At 38.5% G+C, this 21,833-nt stretch overlaps 2 protein-coding genes across 3 annotated transcripts in view; one reads left to right on the forward strand and one right to left on the reverse strand.

The window, feature by feature from the left end:
• Positions 1 to 11,159: 11,159 nt before the first annotated feature.
• Positions 11,160 to 15,623, reverse strand: LOC137401930 (uncharacterized). Its single transcript, XM_068088403.1, has 4 exons — positions 15,508 to 15,623; positions 14,574 to 14,733; positions 14,180 to 14,418; positions 11,160 to 11,710 (listed from the first exon to the last, which is right to left on the reverse strand). The coding sequence occupies exons 1-4, from the start codon at positions 15,512 to 15,514 to the stop codon at positions 11,160 to 11,162; spliced, it is 957 nt and encodes a 318-aa protein (XP_067944504.1). The 5' UTR covers positions 15,515 to 15,623.
• A 275-nt stretch (positions 15,624 to 15,898) lies between these two features.
• Positions 15,899 to 21,833, forward strand: part of LOC137401672 (cytochrome P450 2C16-like) — a 31,130-nt gene continuing 25,195 nt past the window's right edge. The window contains exon 1 of one of the 2 annotated variants that reach the window (XM_068088130.1): positions 15,899 to 15,991. The gene's annotated coding sequence lies outside the window, so the exon portion shown is untranslated. Of the gene's footprint in view, positions 16,064 to 21,833 lie in introns of both variants that reach the window. The other variant, XM_068088131.1, reaches the window with a different exon arrangement.

Raw genomic sequence — 21,833 nt, forward strand, 5'->3', positions numbered from 1 at the left:
AAATCAATACTTTCATCGCCATCAGAGTCAGTGTAGATATTGCTTTTTAATTATCTGTGTAATCACAATATTCTGAATCAGCTATAAGTCATCAACATAAGTAGTTATTTGTTTTCTAATTCAGACGCCTTTGATGAACTTACACAAAAATGTTCGTTTTTAAGTTGGAAATCCCCAAACAACGATTAAAATATTAAACTTTAGGCTAATTTTATAGTGAAATCTTAGGACAACACTGTAATACCGTAAAAAATTCTAAATATTGTTGGTCATGTTATCAACGAATAATAAAATTCAGTTACTAGCAATTGCTGGGAAAGTCGCAAAAATGTGTCTACGGCGGTCGACCATAGAAAACGCATAAATGAGTCTACTTCGGTGAAAGGGTTGAAAACGTTGGATTTTCCACTGTTTGTAATAGTAAACATGTTCATTTCCTTCTGAGTAACTTTTGCTTTTGTTCCAGCTACGAGTACTTCAGAACTACAGCTACTACAGAACTTGCACGGGTACTGCTACAGCGTTTTACCTACTAATTTTCTGTGTCTAAAAGGTTAGTACGTTTTATTCAATGTTGTATTTCCTGTGAATCGCCACACCTCAACTACTTAATAACGTTGGATTTTCCACTGTTTGCGATAGTTGAACAAGTTCATTTCCTTCAACAGCTGAGTGACTAATTTCTTTTCCAGCTACGAGTAGGCCTACTGTAACTTACTGCTACAAAACTTGCACGAGTACTCCGAGGGTTGCGATAGTGAAAAGAAAGAGAGCAGCCGGTATCGACTTACTGTCACCTTGCTTTAGCCATGACCAGCTGTACGTCGCCTGCTAAAAAGTAGGCACAAACCGAAAACTGTTTGCTCATACACCCGACAGAAAGACGAAAGATGTTGTCTATCCGCAAGTGTTGCGTTGAACTAACATTGTGTTATTGTCATGTCATGCTATGTTCTTCATGTTCTGCTATACCACATGCAGCATTTTCTAACATATTTTTCAGTATATATATATTTTCATGCATTCGTTATTCTTATTGTATCTCATATAAAGGCTATCACGTTGGCGCTATGTTTTATCATTGTAAAGTGCTAATGCTGTATCTGCCTTGACATCATACTGTTTGTGCTGTTATACATATAAATTTTATCGACACAACCTCATTACTGTTTGTATATACCATGTCAAAACACAGGTTATAGACGAAAAACTGGTGAGCTATGATTAGTGTTTTAAGCATGTAGTCTCCATTCAATAAATGCTGGCGATAGCAAAATATTTTGTATAATCTTTTAGAAGTTGCAAAACTTTTCAATACGGCCAGTTTGAAAAACTTCAGTTTGCCTAGCAATGTCAATTTCATTATCGGTTCTCTGTACACAAATAGGGCAATGCCAATTTGAGTGGATCGAGACTGATGCATTGTAGACTAGCTGTAAAACGTATTGCGGATTTCCATTGTTCTCCCAACATTATTGACATATATGACTGCATATGTGTATGCATAGCGAGATCGGGGCAAAAAATTTCAGTAGATTGCATATTTGGAGTTGTTTTACAGTATGAAAGACAACTCTCGATAAACCTTGCTGTACATAAATCTGTTCCCATAGACGGGTAATGCAGCTAGCGGTTTGGGGTCATGGCGTCACTCGAGGATACGCGGGAGACCTTTTTCGCCCCGAGTGCAGCGACAGTATCCAGGCGCGGCTTTCTGGATGAATGAGTTGGCGAGTGCGAGGCGATTGGGTGCGAAGCGATTGGGTGCGAAGCGATTGAATGCTAGGCGATTGATTGCGAGGTGATTGATTGCAAGTGCGAGGCGATTGGTTGCAAGGCGATTGGTTGCAAGTGGGAGGCGGTTGGTTGCAAGTGGGAGGCGGTTGGTTGCAAGTTGGAGGCGGTTGGTTGCAAGTGGGAGGCGGTTGGTTGCAAGTGGGAGGCGGTTGGTTGCAAGTGGGAGGCGGTTGGTTGCAAGTGGGAGGCGGTTGGTTGCAGGTGAGAGGCGATTGCAAGGCGAGTGCAAGGCAATTGATTGCGAGGCGATTGGTTGCGAGTGTGAGGCGATTGGTTGCGAGGCGATTGATTGTGATGCGGGTGCGGGCCGATTGACTGCGAGTGCGAAGCGATTGATTGCGAGGCGAGTGCAAGAGCGCGATTGTCAACTGTTATGCGGGTAAAGACTGGTCAGCCAAGGCAGGGCTCAACGGCAGAAGTGCGCGATCGTCAACTGCAAATATAGACGGGTATAGACGGACGCATGAATCTAGACACATGAATCTAGAATATTTACTAGATTTTACACGCATCTAGCTGTGAAACACATTGCAGATTTCCATTATTCTCCCCAACATTATTGGCATGTAGTATGTGTGTGCATATTCAGGGCAACAACTTCAGTAGACAATTTACATAATATTACATCAAGGCAACAATTTCAGTAGACTGCATATTTGGAGTTGTTATACAGTTTGAAAGGCAACTCTCAATAAACCTTATGCGGCCCGTGAATCTGTTCGAGTAGGCGGGTAATACAGCTAGTATATATATATATATATATTCATGCTACAGACAGTACTGTTTCGGCTATTAAAGCCTTATCAGTGCAGCTCAGAGCTTAGGCAAGGGACACAAATCCCATTACCCATGAGAGTTGACTTCCTGCCACGAAACAACTGAGTTGCCTCGCAGACTAGTATATATATATATATATATATATATATATATATATATATTTATATATATATATATACTATATATATATATTTCATATATATACTATATATATACTTAATATATATACTATATATATATATATATATATATATATATATATATACTAGTCTGCGAGGCAACTTAGATGTTAACCCGTTAGGTTAGGCAACAATCATTAAGGTGACAAATTCTTAGGCGACACTTTAGGTTCGAAAGGCAACAGCTTCAGACCAAAGGTGACACTACAGACAAAAAGGCAGCAGTTCTATACTAAAAAGTGACATATAGCTTTGCTTTTTGGTTTAACCTAAGTACAGTGCACCATCAGGATACGATTACCCAGATATATAATTTTTTTACATTACAAAGTAGAACATGATGATTTTTTCAGCTCACCATCAAACCTTTTTTTCCATACGAATTCCTCAAATTTTTTGCCCAAGTTCAAATTTAACAAGTGCTTTAACAGTTAACAATTTAACAGGTGCTTATTACGAGCGTCAAAATAACAAAGATGGCAAAATACTGTTCACTGAAAATATCGTTACAACGCCTGAAAAAGACATGATGACCGATTTCTCCAAGTTCGGAAAATCTTGTGTGTAAAATGGTAATATTTTCCCTTCAGAACCAGTAGCAAAATTTGAATTGCGATCTCTTCAAAGAGGTCAGACAATTTTTCTTAACCTGCTAACGGAAGTCAACTTTATTCCAAAAACAGCATCGTTTTGGCTTTTTTTGCCAATTTAGGTTGAAAAATGTTTAGAACAATTTCGCTAAAAGATATTGGGAAAGCGAAGACAGAAACTAATAAGTGATAAAATTTTTAGCGGTAGAAAGTTGAAATTCAGTAAAATAGTTAAAATACATACTAAAGCTTAGCTTTAAGTGTGTGGTTTAGTAAGCTAAATTTATTTGAGGTGAGTTCCAATTTTACGTTATATGTACATCTGTATTGAAAGTAAGAACTCCCAATGGTATATTATGTTACATTTTATTGCAAGTCATAACTACTAAATACACTAAATACCATAAAGTCATTGTAGGCAACTATTAGGTAACTATTAGATAACTATAATTATTACAGTGGTAATGTTACCTCAGTAACACAGTGTTACTATGTTACTGAGGTTAACATATTGTTTTCAATATATAAAGGTTTTCAAACTTTGTCAAACAACTTCTAAACTTGAGGAAAAAGTTTTTGCGCAGGTCTACCAAATTAAAACAAATAAAACAACTATAAAAGGGTTTGGATGTAAATGTGAAATAATTAGAGAGTAATAGCTAAATTAAGTCTGTTTTGCTACGATTACAATAAGAGATGATACAACTAATGATACAATTAATATGAACTAAAAACAAAAACGAATATTCTGATTATGTTGAATTAATAATAACAATTTTTGAATATAAGTGTGTATAAAAAAAGTCACCATTCCACCAGCAGCTAACCATCAAAACTCTGCATACGATGATAATGGTACCTCTCGACATTGGTGCCAAATATAAAAATGGGATATTGGACTGTCTTGTTCTGACCAAATAATGAGAGAATCTAGAGGTTATTCTTACTCAAAATAGTACAACTGTCCACGTGAAAAGTATTGACCTTCACCGCAATTTAGCAATTGAACCTTACGAAAAACCGGAAATAGAAGTCCACGAAAATGCAAAAAGTGTCGAGTTTCATCGAGTTAATACAGTTTAATCGCCAAATTTTAATTTCGAAAGAGTCTAATGTTGATATCGTTTAGCAGAAATCAAATTAACCATAAAACTGTGAGGATTAAAAAGCATCCTGTTTCATAGAGCTAAAATAGTTCATAGAGTTTACATTAAAACCAAATTTTGGGTGTGAAAATGGAAAAAGAGGTATATGTTATGTAGTAAGAGTGAGCAAATGTAAGAGCTTCTAATGGTTAAAATGCTGGATTAACAAACTGCTTTTGCAACATTCGTGAGTTCAAGTCCAGCATAATGCAAAATTTTAATTTCAAATTTTTAATTGTTATAGCTGGACATACTGAAAACAGATAACAGATGAAAACTGAGAAAAATATATATAGATGAAAGAGAGTGAATGGACAGTCATTCGCTTGAACCTTGACTGCTGCTTTATTAAACACTAGCTGCATTACCCGCCTACAATAACAGATTCACGGGCAGCATAAGGTTTATTGAGAGTTGGCTTTCATACTGTAAAACAACTCCAAATATGCAGTTACATCTCCCTCTTTCCATCTCTCCTTCTCTCCCTCTCTCCCTCTTTCCCCTCTCTCCGTCTCTCTCCTCTCTCTCTCTTTCTCTCTCTCTCTCTCTCTCCCCCCTCTCCCTCTCTCCCCTCTCTCTCTCTCTCCCCCTCCCTCTTCCCCCTCTCCTTCTCTCTCTCCCTCTCCCCCTCTCTCCCCTCTCTCTCCCTCTTTCTCTCCCTCTCTCTCTCCCCCCTCTCTTCCTCGCTCTCCCTCTCTCTCCCCTTCTCTTCCTCCCACTCTCTCTCTCCCTCTTCCTCTCTCCCCCTCTCCCTCTCTCTCCCTCTTTCTCTCCCCCCTCTCCTCCTCGCTCTCTCCCTCTTTCTCCCCTTCTCTCCCTCCCTCTCTCTCCCTCTCCCCCTCTCCCTCTCTCCCCCTCCCTCTCTCTCCCTTTCTATCCCTTTCTCCCCCCTCTGTCTCTCTCTCCCTCTCTCTCCCTATCTCCCTTAGTTTTTCTGTCGGTCGGGCGTATGAAGAAACAGTTTTCGGCGTGTGCCTACTTTTGAGCAGGCGATGTATAGCTGGTCATGGCTGATGCAGGGTGACAGTAAGTCAATAGCAGCTGCTCTCTTTCTTTTCACAATAGCGTATCGCAACCCTCGGAGTACTCGTGAAAGTTCTGTAATAGTAAATTACAGTAGGCCTACTCGTAGCTGGAAAAAAATTAGTAACTCGGCTGCTGAAGGAAATGAACATGACCCACTATCAAGAACAGCGGCAAATCCAACGTTATTAAGTAGTGGAGATGTGGCAATTCATATACAATACAACATCGTATAAGAAACACTTACCTTTTTGATGTGGAAATTTAGTAGGTGAGAAATGCGTTTTTCTAGTGGCTCCAAGAAACAAACGTTTACGTGACCTTCTTGGTACACGTTGGCAGTAAATATTAATTGCATGTAAATAACTACTCGTTAATTTATTTTATTTAATAAATAGTACATTTGTATAGCTGTATAGACACCTTTGTATAGGCCGCAGAACTCAGGAAGGCGCTTTTCAACACGGCAGAAAATTTGCTGTTTAAAAAGCGTGCTAACCGGGGATTTCGGTTAATGCGCCCGAGCGGTGAAAGAAAAACAACAGAATCGACACACCTTTATATAAGCCGCTTGGCTCAAATCGTCAGAGAAAAGTAGCGGCTAATAGTCCATATTACGAAATTACGATATTTAGTATTCATATTAGTTCAGTTCGCTTCGTACGACCGAAATTCGTAGGACGATAAAAGGAAAGACCGCTCTATAAGGCGGACACTCAATCAAACAGACAGACAACGATTGCCGTTTATATAGTAGATAGAGAACAGCGTTTTTCTAGTGGTTGCAAGAAACGAATGTTCACATGACCTTCCCGGTACACGTTGGCAGTAAATATTAATTAGATGTAATTTACTACTCATTAATTTATTTAAAGAGTAGTAAATTTTATTTAATTCACTACTAATATTTACTAATAATTTAATTTTACTACTTACTCATAAATTAAGTTTGCTTCGTACGATCGAATCGAAAAAAAGACCGCCATATAATTTATTTATACTGCTCATATTTGGGAGTTATCGGTGACTCAATATATCGAGAAGACAACTCATACTATTAGCATATCAGTATTTATCGTCCATCCCTACGATGAATAGCAGGTTACGTATTATAATAGAGGCGTGTACTAACCGGAGATTCCCGTTAATGCGCCCTAGCGGTGAAAAAAACCACAGAATAGACACGCCGTTATATAAAAGTAGCGGCTAATAGTCCAAAAAGTACGGTACTCCATAAAGAAGACAGACAAATACACAGATAGATAGACAGACAGACAGACAACGATTACCATTTATATAGTAGATTGTGTAGGCAACTCCTCGCTAGTATTTCTGTGTATGACTGCAAGTGCATGTACATTCCAAACCTGGGTACAACTGTGTATACTTTACTGTTGTAATTCAAAGTATCTCTGCATGTAAGTTTTGGAATTAATAAAAGGTAATGTTCACTCACCAATTTATAACTGTAAGTCTGGTCTAGTCATTCTAGATAGAATAGAGAGGTTCGATTTCTAGACAAATTTGTTTACGTGGTATCAATTAGATAGAGGCCTTTCTAAGAAAACAAAAAGTTAGTAGTGCAAACAACTAATATATTTTTAGAAGTTCCATATGAGAAATATCAAGTTTACACGTTGTATAAGTATACCAAAAACAAAAGATAATACACTTTTATTAGAATGCATAGAGCTAATCTCGCTCGTACGTTTGTATTCATTTTTATGCCACAATTACAACAAGTGTATACGTTAGTTTAAGAGAGATTTACTAGCGATGGACCGATTTGGTCAATTCATCAAACCGCTTCAAAAAGGTAAAAAAAGTTGGTACATTTATGTGATTACTAAGCGAATGCCCGCTGTTCCCTGGTAATTACAGTCTGTGTACCGAAATTTACTGTTACTTAACATAAAACAACAGTAATTATTCTAACTTTTAAACTTTCTATCACAAAGAAAGTCTTTTGTGCAGATCAAATATGCTAAGAAACAAAATAAAACAACTTTTTTGCTAAGATTACAATCAAAGATGATTTTTTAAGGATACAATTATTATGAACTAAGAGAAAAAATCCTTAAAAAACTGAATTAAGAATAACAATTTGTGCATAGAAATGTCTTTGTATAAAAAAGGTTAGCTCTAGCATAAGCTATTCGTCAAAACTTTGAATATAACGATACTGGTACCTCTCAATACTGGAGAAAAAGAGATATTGGACTGTCTTTGTCTGGTACTTTGTCTGACCAAATGGAGAGAGGGTGTAGAAGCTATCCCTACTCGAGATAATACAGTTTTCCACATTAAAAGTACTAGCATATACTGATTTAGCAATCGAACCTTACGAAAAACCGGAAAAAAGAAGTGTAACGCACACTTGGAATTAAAGCAGCTCTTTGAAAAACTAAAAATCAAAAAATAGGTAATAGTAGCAAAAATTAGTTTTTAAACAATTTCAAAAAATAACAAATGCAAAAAGTAACATTAGTTAATAATGAAAAATGCACAATTGGCGTGCACTTTTGCACTTAATGCGTGTGCTCACGGTATGCAGTATATGATTAGAGTGATAGTAGAAAACTAAGAACTGTATAGTTCAGTAGTTAACCTCGTGGTGTGAAACTTGCGTTTGTAATTCCCATGAGTTCAAATTCAGACCTTAATTTTAAGGTTTTAATGGTTATAACTGGACAAGCAGACATTTGAACCGACAACGACAAATGACGGTAGACGACAACAAACTTTGAGATTATATATATATAAATATATTAGGTGGTAGGGAGTTATGATCTCTTTCCATCTGATATGAAACATGCCAGTCTTCACAAGCAGTCATAGAAGGCCGTAAAAAAGAAAATGTATAAATGCGCGAAGTGGCTTAAGGGTATGGAGAGTTGACAAACTGAAAGATTTAAAATTGTGGGAAAAGATGAACAGACAAATGTTTGAGTGGCTGATGATAGATTAATCTCGGCAGTTTCTTCTCAATAATAACTAGCTCTTGTAGGTGAGTATTTGGTGCAACTGTATTGTAATATATAATTCTACTGTGTATCAAAAGAACTTATGTAATCAGATTAATGTGGATGTCAGCAGTAGAAAAGATGCCAAGAAAATGAGACTTACATTTTGAATAAAGCTGCCTTTGGATTGACTATCTGGGCTGAGGAAGTTCACCTCACTGGCTTGAGGTTTACAGCTCATTGTGATGAGGTTATTACTTTAGAGCAAGTAAGTCTGCATATGCTGGAGTATTCATATTATTTAACTGTAAAGTAAACTGTGAAGTAGCGAGTATCTATATTTGATACGGGCTTTCCAGTAGAGCCCGTAGTGTCTGTTTTAGTGGCCTTTTATTGGCCTTCAATTTTAAACTTACTTCCTTCAAACTGAGGTACTAAACTGTGGTGTTTTTGTAATGGCTGCGATTAACTGTCCCCTTTTGAGCATTTAGGAGGTTGTAGTCACATTTCCACATATTTTTCACATACAGCACAGCAGAGTAAGACACAGTAAGCATTTTGATACCAAACAACTGTAAGGTGATTCTTGTTGCAAGTCAACCATCGAGTTTTTTTTCTTCATATTGAATCAACAGGTAGAAAATAAGTTGCATGATACTATTAACAGAAGGCATCTCTAGATAAGCTCATTGTATTAGAGATGAAGAGTAAAATTCACTGACTGCCAGTTAGCTTATGCCAGTCAAACTAAGACAGGTGCTCATATGTAGTTGTTTAGAAATACCTTTTTAAACTGCGTCACACATTCAGGCACCTAATCAATCAGCTCTATATCATCTAATAATGCGAAGGATTTATATGTTGAGTTGCAGACTGATTGATGAAGCAGGAAGAACGACACCGCAATGCATTAATTTATCTCCAATAACGACTCTGTATATTATAATACAGAGACAGATGTCAAAAATGACGTGGCATCACATCATTCCCAGGCACAACTTGACAGATTGCATCAGCCTTATGACTTCGTGGCCATAATCTATTTGCTTTTCTAGTTTCAGTTTGCTCAGCGGCTGATTGCGTTGACCTGAATTGCAGCTTTGCAGTGAAAATATATAACATCCTATTCAATCACCCGTTATTTGTTAGGTGAGGTATTAGGACAAGATGGTAAATTGTGATATTAATATTGCAGCCCTTACATCACTTGCAAGCACACATGTCTGTAGAGCTGCAATGGAATGGCTACCTGAAGTTGGCAGATATTCCTAAAATGCTTAACTTTCTTATTCTATCATCAATACATAATTTGTATGATGTTTGTGTTGTGTTTAGGAGCTCTTACTGCAACCGACCTTAAATGTAACGCTAACAGAATGTGAAACATACACTTTTACACTTCATCAATATATTTAGCCTTGCTGCCAACGATGTCTTACGGAACTAGACCAACCAGGCTCATTGTTTGTCATTTTGTGAGAGATTCAAAAGCAGATACGATACATGTGTGAGCGATTCCTCAAACATTGAATCTGATGTCTGCTTAGCAGAGGCTGCGCATGTTTTCAAGATCCACTTTTACACAAACAATGACTATATGATCCTGTCTGAGTCTAGTGGCAAAGGAACCTTGATGACTCGATGTGGAAATTGAATAAAATACATTTCAGATCAGAATCTGTAATGCAAGTCGTTTCAACTCTCCTACAACTCGCCATCACTCTTATTTGTAAGAGCATATACCGTACAACTCTATTTGAATGCCCTCTTTACTTGAACGCCACCTCTAATAGTTCAACAGTATAGGAGAGGAGTTGAAAAATATGAAGCCACCCTTTAATGGAATGCCACTTTATTTGACCGATACTTTGACATTCTTTGATTTTTATGAACCCATAATACCAAGTGATAAGTGGAAAAAAGTCCACAAAATTGTAATAATAACGACTCAAAACATTATTAATTAACTATTAATGTACATGCTGATGTAGTAGCTGCCATCGTTTTAATGATGGTGCACCTGAGATGATCAATTGATGCAATCATTGGAACTACAAGCTGATCCGAAGTCACTAATGTCTAAAACTGATACATTGTTTCTAGAGACCTCCATATTGTGGTTCAAAATTCAAGATTTTTTATAGTAAAATCCAATTTTATGATCATACTTACCATACAGTTACTATATGCTTAATTGTTCGAATTTAGCTTTTGGCGGACAAAAAAAGCTTTCCTTGACCCATCCTTATCCGCTTCCAACTACGCAAGCTCAGTTTTGTGAGTCAACTTGCACGCAGAGAGAAGGCAACTCCCGTGGGGAGGAAGGGTGGGTCTATAGTAACTGTATGGTAAGTATGATCATAAAATTGGATTTTACTATAAAAAATCTTGAATTTTATTTCACATACTTCCATACAGTTACTATATGCTTAATAGAATCCCACGGACACAGGTGGCTGGGCAGGAGTTGTCTTGTATGGAATTCACTAAGCGGATTAAAATGTAATGGTCAAAGGAGGGGATACTAAAGGATATCACCCCGAACCCTTTTCTTCATAAGGTGTGATAGGAGGGGAAAACTCCTCACCCAAGGAATTTATCTACTCGTGGAGTGTCTGATAGTATGTACCAAAGGACCCAATCATCATGGTAGGGGTCTTGGGTATAAAGTGATAAGGGTGTAGATTAGAGCTTCAACACTTTATTAACGACCACCAGTGACTTAAATTGGGACAGGTCCCACGGTATATCTCTTTTATAGTGTCCCAGAAAGGACCACTTGCTTGACCATAGGCCAGTGGCTAAAATGTCATCAACATTATTATCATCTGAAATGAACATAGAGGCCGCTATAGCCCTAACCTCATGGGCATTGGTTTCTGGTAGAGAAGACATATCTAAAACTTTATAAGAGTCTCTAATAGCACAACAAATCCATCTTGAAACAGAATCTTGAGTGATGGGTTTATGAGGTCTGATGTAAGACAGAAACAGATTACCATTATTGTCACATAAATCATTAGTAACTGTCAGATATTCTAGTAATGTCAGATAAGGACACAGGTTTGGATTTCCTGGGTTAGCTCTAACGAGGATTTTCAGTTCCGGATCGCTTGCCTTTTGTGTCTTGGCCATAAAGCCGCGATTAACTCCGAGTTGGATGGTATCTTCAGAGATGTTGATGGACTCTCTAGTGAGGGCATGGATCTCTGATCTCCTCCTCCCAGTGCTCAGGGCTAGAAGAAACACGCATTTCAGGGATAGCGACCTGAAAAATAATACAAGTTATAAATTGTTGTGTCAGCACCAAGTTAATACAAGAGCTGCAACAAGCTGATAGAAAGCAACAAGCAAGCAGTATCAGTGTGTAGTGCGTACAACAAGCGTTGTAACATGCTGATAGAAAGCAGCAAGCGAGCAGGATTAGTGAGTATAAGACAACTAGAATTACCTCAAATCTGTGTTTGACATAGAGAGGTGGTGGAGGATGACCGTGAGATCCCACTTTGGTAGTTGCCTTCTGATGGTTTTATGAGAGCAAGCGGCAAAGCCTCTCAGCATCTCCCTGATTATGTCCTCGGTCCCTGTCGGGAAAGATCTACCTAAAGTATTGACCAGTGCAGCCTTGTAGCTTTTAATTGTACTCACTGACAGCTTTCTCTCCTCTAAGAGATAGATAAGGAAGTCAGTTACATCATAGATAGTGGGCTCGAGCGAATTTCTCTCCTCTCTAATACACCAATCAGAGTACACTTTCCATTTCCCATCATAGACGGCTGATGAAGACTCCCTGACGCATCTTGTGGCATAAAAGGCTGCTTTTTGAGAAATGCCTTCCTTGCATCTTGTCTGCTGGACAGCATCCAGGCGTGAAGTTGCAGTCTGTCTGTCCCCTGATGGTATACTCCGTTCTGTTTCAGGAGCTTCGCCATTGTAGTAAGTTCCAGCGGTCTGGATGCCAGTAGGCTTAACAGTCCTGTGAACCAACTCCGTCTGGGCCAGTTTGGAGCTATAATTATGATCTGACAATCTTGGGAATGGAGAATTTTCCTCAGCACCAGGGGAAGCAAGTTTATGGGAGGATATGCGTAACCCCACAGTCTGTCCCATGGTTGACTCAGTCCATCCACTCCTGCTGCCTGAAGGTCCTTCATAGAGCTGAAGTATATCGGTAGCTTGTTGTTCAACTTGGATGCAAACAGATCCACCATTGGAGTGCCCCATTGTTTGAAAATCATCTTGACCACCTGAGGGTGTAGAGACCACTCTGTTGGTGAAGTCACCCGACTCAACATGTCTGCGATAACATTCCGTTTGCCAGGCAGATGGCATGCCTTCAGTGTGATCTTCCTCTCGTCGCACCAGTGCAGGATTTCCCAGATTAGGGTACATAGCTGTGGCGATCTGGTCCCTCCTTGTTTCTTTACATAGGCTACGACTGTTGCGTTGTCTATCTGGCACAAGACCACTTTTCCGAGCAAACTCTTCTGAAAAGTTTGAAGGCACTTGTAGAGTGCCGGGAGTTCGAGAATGTTTATGTGGAATTTTCTTTCCTCGACTCCCCCCCTTCCTTGAGCTGTTTCCTCGCAGACTATATCTCCCCATCCTGAGGCAGAGGCGTCTGTGGGGTCTAGATTGAAGCCTAGGAATGTGCATACTTGTGTGGGATTTAGCATGCTCTTCTCGTATTTGATATGGAATCCCAGGTCCTGTAGCAGATTGGTAGCGGTCAAAACCTGGGACTGTAAGACCTCCCTTGACTTGCTGTAGATCAGCCAGTCGTCTAGGTATGTTAACAGCGTCACACCCCGTTGCCGTAGGTGAGGAGTTTGTATGTTGTCCATCTTGAATTTGGGGGCAGTGAGCCACTTGTTCAATCTGGATAAGTCTATAATTATTCTCAACTGCCCGTTTGTCTTCGGTACTGAGAATATTCGGCTGTAGAAACCCTCGTGGTCCCCTGTGACAGGTTCTACGGCACCTTTGGACTCTAAAACCATTAGCTCCGATACCAAGTCTTCTGAGAGTGTTTGTGGTACTGGATAATTTAAAGGGGCTTTTGTGTTTAGACGTAAATCGTGTTTTAACAGATCTGTTAGCCAAGTAGAGGCACTGGGCAGATTGTTCCATACCTGCCAGTAACTGGTGAGACAGCCGCCTACTTTTTTCGACGGTCTTCTTGGGAATCTTAAAGGATTTGCCTTTCTGTGGGGCCTTTCCTTTACTTTGAAAAGTATACTTTTTACCAGTGTCACCTTCTTTCTCTGATTTTGGTTGAGCCGGTTGTAGTGACCATTTTTGCTGCTTGACTATTGATATCAACGCTCTGTTGGATGCTGTCGATGCATCCTGTGAGGTCAAATCAGCCAACTTCCCTTCAAATAGTGGTGAATTAAGCGGCATGGCAAGCTTTAGCAAAGAAGACTTGGTGGCAGAGGAAAGAGCAGAGGTAGAGACCAACTGATCTCGCCTGACATGCACCAAATTAGCAAGTAAGCGTGCAAGCAAAGCAGCAGTATGGGATTGTGCAAGACATAAGCTCTCAATCGATCTGATGACTGCACCTGTATCACCCTGTTGCAAAAGCGCAACGGAGCTGCCAAGGACCCAATCTGAATGGCTAGCAACAAGCATCAACTGCCTTGTAAGGGTCTCCATCTCCTCGATATATTTGCATGGAATGAGGGCTTTGTTAGATGCCTTACCCAGAAGAGCAGCGTCCTCGTCAGTGCGGCTGTAAGACGATTTGAGAGTGTCCCCCTGTACTTGGTAGTTTGATACATGGAACCCTCTTATTCTGGGATATTTTGATGTGAAGGCTTGTTTCTGGTGTTTGACCTCTTCTATGGCTGAAGTCATGACCTGAGACAAGGGCAGACTATAGTCTGTATCGTCATCATCTTGTGGTCTGTCTTGAGATAGCATCTGTTCGGCGATAGTCTTGCTACGAGAACAGAAAATGTCATTATGTACTCATAAATATCTATTCACTAGATATATATCATGTACATCTATAAGACGATGTAACCACTATATCTATCATGATATCAACATGGAATATAACCAATATCAACTAGATATACATAGAAGCTACCATACCTCTTTACTTTGTGATCTGGAGGGGGTAGTATGGAATCCGGGAGTACTTCAAAGATGTTCCTTTTCAGCTCCCTCAAGGACATGTCTTTGCCATCTTCCCCTGTCCCGTTTTCATCATCAACGGTCACTGGTTGAGGCTGGTCTTCTCCTTCTTGATTGTCTGTCAAAGAGAAGAGAAGGACCTGACATATTCGTTAACCACAAAGTAACGAACCCCCTTCTCAAGTTTCAAGACACAACGGTACGGAAACTTGATCAAGGAGAGCCCTGACAACCCATTATAAACAGAGACCTTTCAGTTAGGTATTTCTGATATAACAGATATCCCACCGATAGCTCATAAGGAGGCTTACGCGTGTGCTCCGAGCTAAAGAGGGTGAGACAAGGAGATTCCGACCTGGGTATCCCCTTCCAAAAGGACAGGGCGAGGTTAGGTCGGATGCAAATCAACCGAGTCAAGTCAAGGTAAGAGAATATCGATTTTGGAGTATAAAAGAACTCGTCCATCGACTACCCCTTGACAGGAAGGCAAGGGGTATCTGACATATTCGTTAACAACAAAGTAACGAACCCCCTTCTCAAATTTCAAGACACAACAGTACGGAAACTTGATCAAGGAGAGCCCTGACAACCCATTATAAACAGAGACCTTTCAGTTAGGTATTTCTGATATAACAGATATCCCACCGATAGCTCATGAGGAGGCTTACACGAGTGCTCCGAGCTAAAGAGGGTGAGACAAGGAGATTCCGACCTGGGTATCCCCTTCCGAAAGGACAGGGCGAAGGTTAGGCCGGGTGCAAATCAACCGAGTCAAGTCAAGGTAAGAGAATGTCGATTTCGGAGTATAAAAGAACTCGTCCATCGACTACCCCTTGACAGGAAGGCAAGGGGTATGCTGTCCCTCTCAAGAAGGGACAAACATGATACGTACCTGCCATATTTAAAGCTGGAAACTGAAGAGAGAGAATTCTGTGAAACAGTGCGTGCTCCAACTTCAGTTGACGAACAAAAACTGAGCTTGCGTAGTTGGAAGCGGATAAGGATGGGTCAAGGAAAGCTTTTTTTGTCCGCCAAAAGCTAAATTCGAACAATTAAGCATATAGTAACTGTATGGAAGTATGTGAAATAAAATCTGACTTGAAGACTGAAGCTTTTGACGAACAATGAGAGTGCTTCTAAAGAATACAATATGATGTAATAGCAGCCATTGTTATAGCCATTACTGCATGTAGTGATGAGATGTCATTTACCAGCCTTTTAGTACCCTGCAAAAATCACTCATGCATTTTCATTGGTAGCCGCTCATTGTTTATTGGATGGTCGGCACATATAATACTTAACAAGCGCTATATAAGAGGCTCAAATTGTACACTTGCCACTGGCAACATTCCTATTTGACACGGGAGAACACAAGGGTGAGTTTTCGGCATTCACTTTGCATCTACATGTACGCTAATTTGCTGCGAGGTGCTACACAAACTGGTAGGGTAAGATGTACATAGAAACTTCTACAGAGAGCATTAAGTTTGGAGCATTTGGAGCAAGTTTAATAGCATTTGTGTAAAGCATTTAATATTCTTTTAGGTGAAGGAACTTCTCAGTGTTCAACATGCATTACCAACATGTTGTGGCATGTTCTATCACTCAGCCTAGCTAAAATTACCTACAGTGTGTGGCATGTTCTATCACTTAGCCTAGCTAAAATTACCTACAGCGTGTGAATTGTTCTATCACTCAGCCTAGCTAAAATCACCTACGCCGTGTAGCATGTTTTATCACTCAGCCTAGCTAGAATTACCTACAGCGTGTGGCATGTTCTATCACTCAGCCTAGCTAAAATTACCTACAGCGTGTGGCATGTTTTATCACTCAGCCTAGCTAAAATTACCTACAGCGTGTGAATTGTTCTATCACTCAGCCTAGCTAAAATCACCTACAACGTGTGGCATGTTCTATCACTCAGCCTAGCTAAAATTAGCTAAATGCTTTCTGTATTATTCATTTAAACTATTCAGACTTTTACCTTGTTCCAATGTGACCGTACTGATGTGTCTGACATGAGCCAAACAGTAAAATATGTTGTTTATGCCGAAGGATTAAATTATCTCGCTAACACGCTTGCCTCAATGTAATTTACATAAGCAGTGCGCTGAGAGTCGACTAGTTGAAAATACATGCATGAGCAACTTACCAATACCCAGCATTATACTAAGTATTTTAACATATTTAGGTAATACAGTAGTAGCCTTTTTACATCTACTTGCTAAAAGGTGCCAGCCTATGAGTCTGTGTGCTTCGGAATCTATGCAGTAGGCTACGCGCTTTTCACTGCAAAAACTACAACTTGCATGCTTTAAAGGTCATATTGACTTTAACATAGTGGCACATTACTAGCAGGTCCAACTTTCTCTGGTTTTTCTTACTTACTTTACTGTTGGTTCAGAATGCAAACAGTGTAGGTAAGTTCTTAAAACCGTGCATAGTCTAGAATCCTTTATGAAAAGTTCTGTTGTGTCATTAGTTTTTTGGTTGTTGTTTATGTGGATAAAAATCATTTCATTTTCAAAATCTGTAATACACCATCTGCTAGTTCTTAGATTATAAGATCCCTGTAAGTTGTCTCTAAACCTTAAACCTGTTTCTTATTTACTCCAACGCATTAATGACTACATTTATTCAGCAAATTTAAAGGAGTGAGCAGTAGTACATAGTGCAGAAGTGCAGTTGGGTGTGACAGCAGACGAGGGACTGTTGATAAGGCAATCAAAGACAGCGTGGTCACACTCATACTCTCTAGTAGTCCAGTAACTGCATACTGTGCAAACATGCTAAAACTATGCAAGCGCTGAGCTCATAATAACAATTAAACAAATAGTTTTGTGGTTTTACTCATACATAGCGGGTCGAGACTATTAAATCTGGGAACAATGCAGCTCGTAGCAGCTCTGAGGAAGGTTTCGGCAATGAAAAATAATCAACTAAGAAGTGTGTCGGGTAAAGAGATTATAGACTAATAATGTCGTGAGATCGTGATATTTACAGTGTGAAGGTTATATCTATTAGCTATAGAGTGAGGGTTATCTCTATTAGCTATAGAGTGAGGGTTATATCTATTAGCTATAGAGTGAGGGTTATCTCTATTAGCTATAGAGTGAGGGTTATATATATTAGCTATAGAGTGAGGGTTATATATATTAGCTATAGAGTGAGGGTTATATCTATTAGCAATAGTGTGAGGGTTATATATATTAGCTATAGAGTGAGGGTTGTATTTATTAGCTATAGAGTGAGGGTTATATCTATTAGCTATAGTGTGAGGGTTGTCTCTATTAGCTATAGAGTGAGGGTTATATCTATTAGCTATAGAGTGAGGGTTATATCTATTAGCTATAGAGTGAGGGTTATATCTATCAGCTATAGAGTGGGAGTTATATCTATTAGCTATAGAGTGAGGGTTGTATCTATTAGCTATAGAGTGAGGGTTATATCTATTAGCTATAGAGTGAGGGTTATATCTATTAGCTATAGAGTGAGGGTTATATCTATTAGCTATAGAGTGAGGGTTATATCTATTAGCAATAGAGTGAGGGTTATATATATTAGCTATAGAATGAGGGTTATATATATTAGCTATAGAGTGAGGGTTATATCTATTAGCAATAGTGTGAGGGTTATATATATTAGCTATAGAGTGAGGGTTGTATTTATTAGCTATAGAGTGAGGGTTATATCTATTAGCTATAGTGTGAGGGTTGTCTCTATAAGCTATAGAGTGAGGGTTATATCTATTAGCTATAGAGTGAGGGTTATATCTATTAGCTATAGAGTGAGGGTTATATCTATCAGCTATAGAGTGGGGGTTATATCTATTAGCTATAGAGTGAGGGTTGTATCTATTAGCTATAGAGTGAGGGTTATATCTATTAGCTATAGAGTGAGGGTTATATCTATTAGCTATAGAGTGAGGGTTATATCTATTAGCTATAGAGTGAGGGTTGTATCTTTTAGCTATAGAGTGAGGGTTATATCTATTAGCTATAGAGTGAGGGTTATATATGTTAGCTATAGAGTGAGGGTTGTATCTATTAGCTATAGAATGAGGGTTATATCTATGAACTACAGTGTGCATGAGGGTTATATCTATAAACTATAGTGTGAGGGTTGTATCTATTAGCAATAGAGTGAGGGTTGTATCTATTAGCTATAGAATGAGGGTTATATCTATGAACTACAGTGTGCATGAGGGTTATATCTATAAACTATAGTGTGAGGGTTGTATCTATTAGCAATAGAGTGAGGGTTGTATCTATTAGCTATAGAATGAGAGTTATATCTATTAGCTATAGTGTGAGGGTTGTATCTATTAGCTATAGAGTGAGGGTTATATCTATTAGCTATAGAGTGAGGGTTATATCTAATAGCTATAGAGTGAAGGTTAAATCTATCAGCTATAGAGTGGGGGTTATATCTATTAGCTATAGAGTGAGGGTTGTATCTATTAGCTATAAAGTGAGGGTTATATCTATTAGCTATAGAGTGAGGGTTATATCTATTAGCTATAGAGTGAGGGTTATATCTATTAGCTATAGAGTCAGGGTTATATCTATTAGCTATAGAGTGAGGGTTATATCTATTAGCTATAGAGTGAGGGTTGTATCTAGTAGCTATAGAGTGAGGGTTATATCTATTAGCTATAGAGTGGGGGTTATATCTATTAGCAATAGAGTGAAGGTTATATATATTAGCTATAGAGTGAGGGTTGTATCTATTAGCTGTAGAGTGAGGGTTATATCTATTAGCTATAGAGTGGGGGTTATATCTATTAGCTATAGAGTGAGGGTTATATATATTAGCTATAGAATGAGGGTTATATATTTTAGCTATGGAGTGAGGATTGTATCTATTAGCTATAGAATGAGGGTTATATCTATGAACTACAGTGTGCATGAGGGTTATATCTATAAACTATAGTGTGAGGGTTGTATCTATTAGCAATAGAGTGAGGGTTGTATCTATTAGCTATAGAATGAGGGTTATATCTATGAACTACAGTGTGCATGAGGGTTATATCTATAAACTATAGTGTGAGGGTTGTATCTATTAGCAATAGAGTGAGGGTTGTATCTATTAGCTATAGAGTGAAGGTTGTATCTATTAGCAATAGAGTGAGGGTTGTATCTATTAGCTATAGAGTGAGGGTTATATCTAATAGCTATAGAGTGAGGGTTATATCTATCAGCTATAGAGTGGGGGTTATATCTATTAGCTATAGAGTGAGGGTTGTATCTATTAGCTATAAAGTGAGGGTTATATCTATTAGCTATAGAGTGAGGGTTGTATCTATTAGCTATAGAGTGAGGGTTATATCTATTAGCTATAGAGTGAGGGTTATATCTATTAGCTATAGAGTGAGGGTTATATCTATTAGCTATAGAGTGAGGGTTGTATCTAGTAGCTATAGAGTGAGGGTTATATCTATTAGCTATAGAGTGGGGGTTATATCTATTAGCAATAGAGTGAGGGTTATATATATTAGCTATAGAGTGAGGGTTGTATCTATTAGCTGTAGAGTGAGGGTTATATCTATTAGCTATAGAGTGGGGGTTATATCTATTAGCTATAGAGTGAGGGTTATATATATTAGCTATAGAATGAGGGTTATATGTATTAGCTATAGAGTGAGGTTTGTATCTATTACCTATAGAATGAGGGTTATATCTATGAACTACAGTGTGCATGAGGGTTATATCTATAAACTATAGTGTGAGGGTTGTATCTATTAGCTATAGAGTGAGGGTTGTATCTATTAACTATAGCGTGAGGGTTATATCTATAAACTATAGTGTGAGGGTTGTATCTATTAACTATAGCGTGAGGGTTATATCAATTATCTAGAGAGTGAGGGTTGTGTCTACTAGCTATAGAGTGGGGGTTATATCTATTAGCTATAGAGTGAGGGTTATATCTATTAGCTAAAGAGTGAGGGTTATATCTATTAGCTATAGAGTGAGGGTTATATCTATTAGCTATAGAGCGATGGTTATATCTATTAGCTATAGAGTGAGGGTTATATCTATTAACCATAGAGTAAGGGTTATATCTATTAGCTATAGAGTGAGGGTTGTATCTATTAGCTATAGAAATAGGGTTATATCTATGAACTACAGTGTGCATGAGGGTTATATCTATAAACTATAGTGTGAGGGTTGTATCTATTAGCTATAGAGTGAGGGTTGTATCTATTAACTATAGCGTGAGGGTTATATCTATTAGCTATAGAGTGAGGGTTATATCTATTAGCCATAGAGTAAGGGTTATATCTATTAGCTATAGTGTGAGGGTTGTATCTATTAGCTATAGTGTGAGGGTTGTATCTATTAGCTATAGAGTGAGGGTTGTATCTATTAACTATAGCGTGAGGGTTATATCTATAAACTATAGTGTGAGGGTTGTATCTATTAGCTATAGAGTGGGGGTTATATCTATTAGCTATAGAGCGATGGTTATATCTATTAGCTATAGAGTGAGGGTTATATCTATTAGCCATAGAGTAAGGGTTATATCTATTAGCTATAGTGTGAGGGTTATATCTATTAGCTATAGAGTGAGGGTTGTATCTATTAACTATAGCGTGAGGGTTATATTTATAAACTATAGTGTGAGGGTTGTATCTATTAACTATAGCGTGAGGGTTATATCTATTATCTAGAGAGTGAGGGTTGTGTCTACTAGCTATAGAGTGGGGGTTATATCTATTAGCTATAGAGTGAGGGTTATATCTAATAGCTATAGAGTGAAGGTTAAATCTATCAGCTATAGAGTGGGGGTTATATCTATTAGCTATAGAGTGAGGGTTGTATCTATTAGCTATAAAGTGAGGGTTATATCTATTAGCTATAGAGTGAGGGTTATATCTATTAGCTATAGAGTGAGGGTTATATCTATTAGCTATAGAGTCAGGGTTATATCTATTAGCTATAGAGTGAGGGTTATATCTATTAGCTATAGAGTGAGGGTTGTATCTAGTAGCTATAGAGTGAGGGTTATATCTATTAGCTATAGAGTGGGGGTTATATCTATTAGCAATAGAGTGAAGGTTATATATATTAGCTATAGAGTGAGGGTTGTATCTATTAGCTGTAGAGTGAGGGTTATATCTATTAGCTATAGAGTGGGGGTTATATCTATTAGCTATAGAGTGAGGGTTATATATATTAGCTATAGAATGAGGGTTATATATTTTAGCTATAGAGTGAG

Source organism: Watersipora subatra, chromosome 8 (genome assembly GCF_963576615.1).
Source record: "Watersipora subatra chromosome 8, tzWatSuba1.1, whole genome shotgun sequence".
Lineage (NCBI taxonomy): Eukaryota > Metazoa > Bryozoa > Gymnolaemata > Cheilostomatida > Watersiporidae > Watersipora > Watersipora subatra.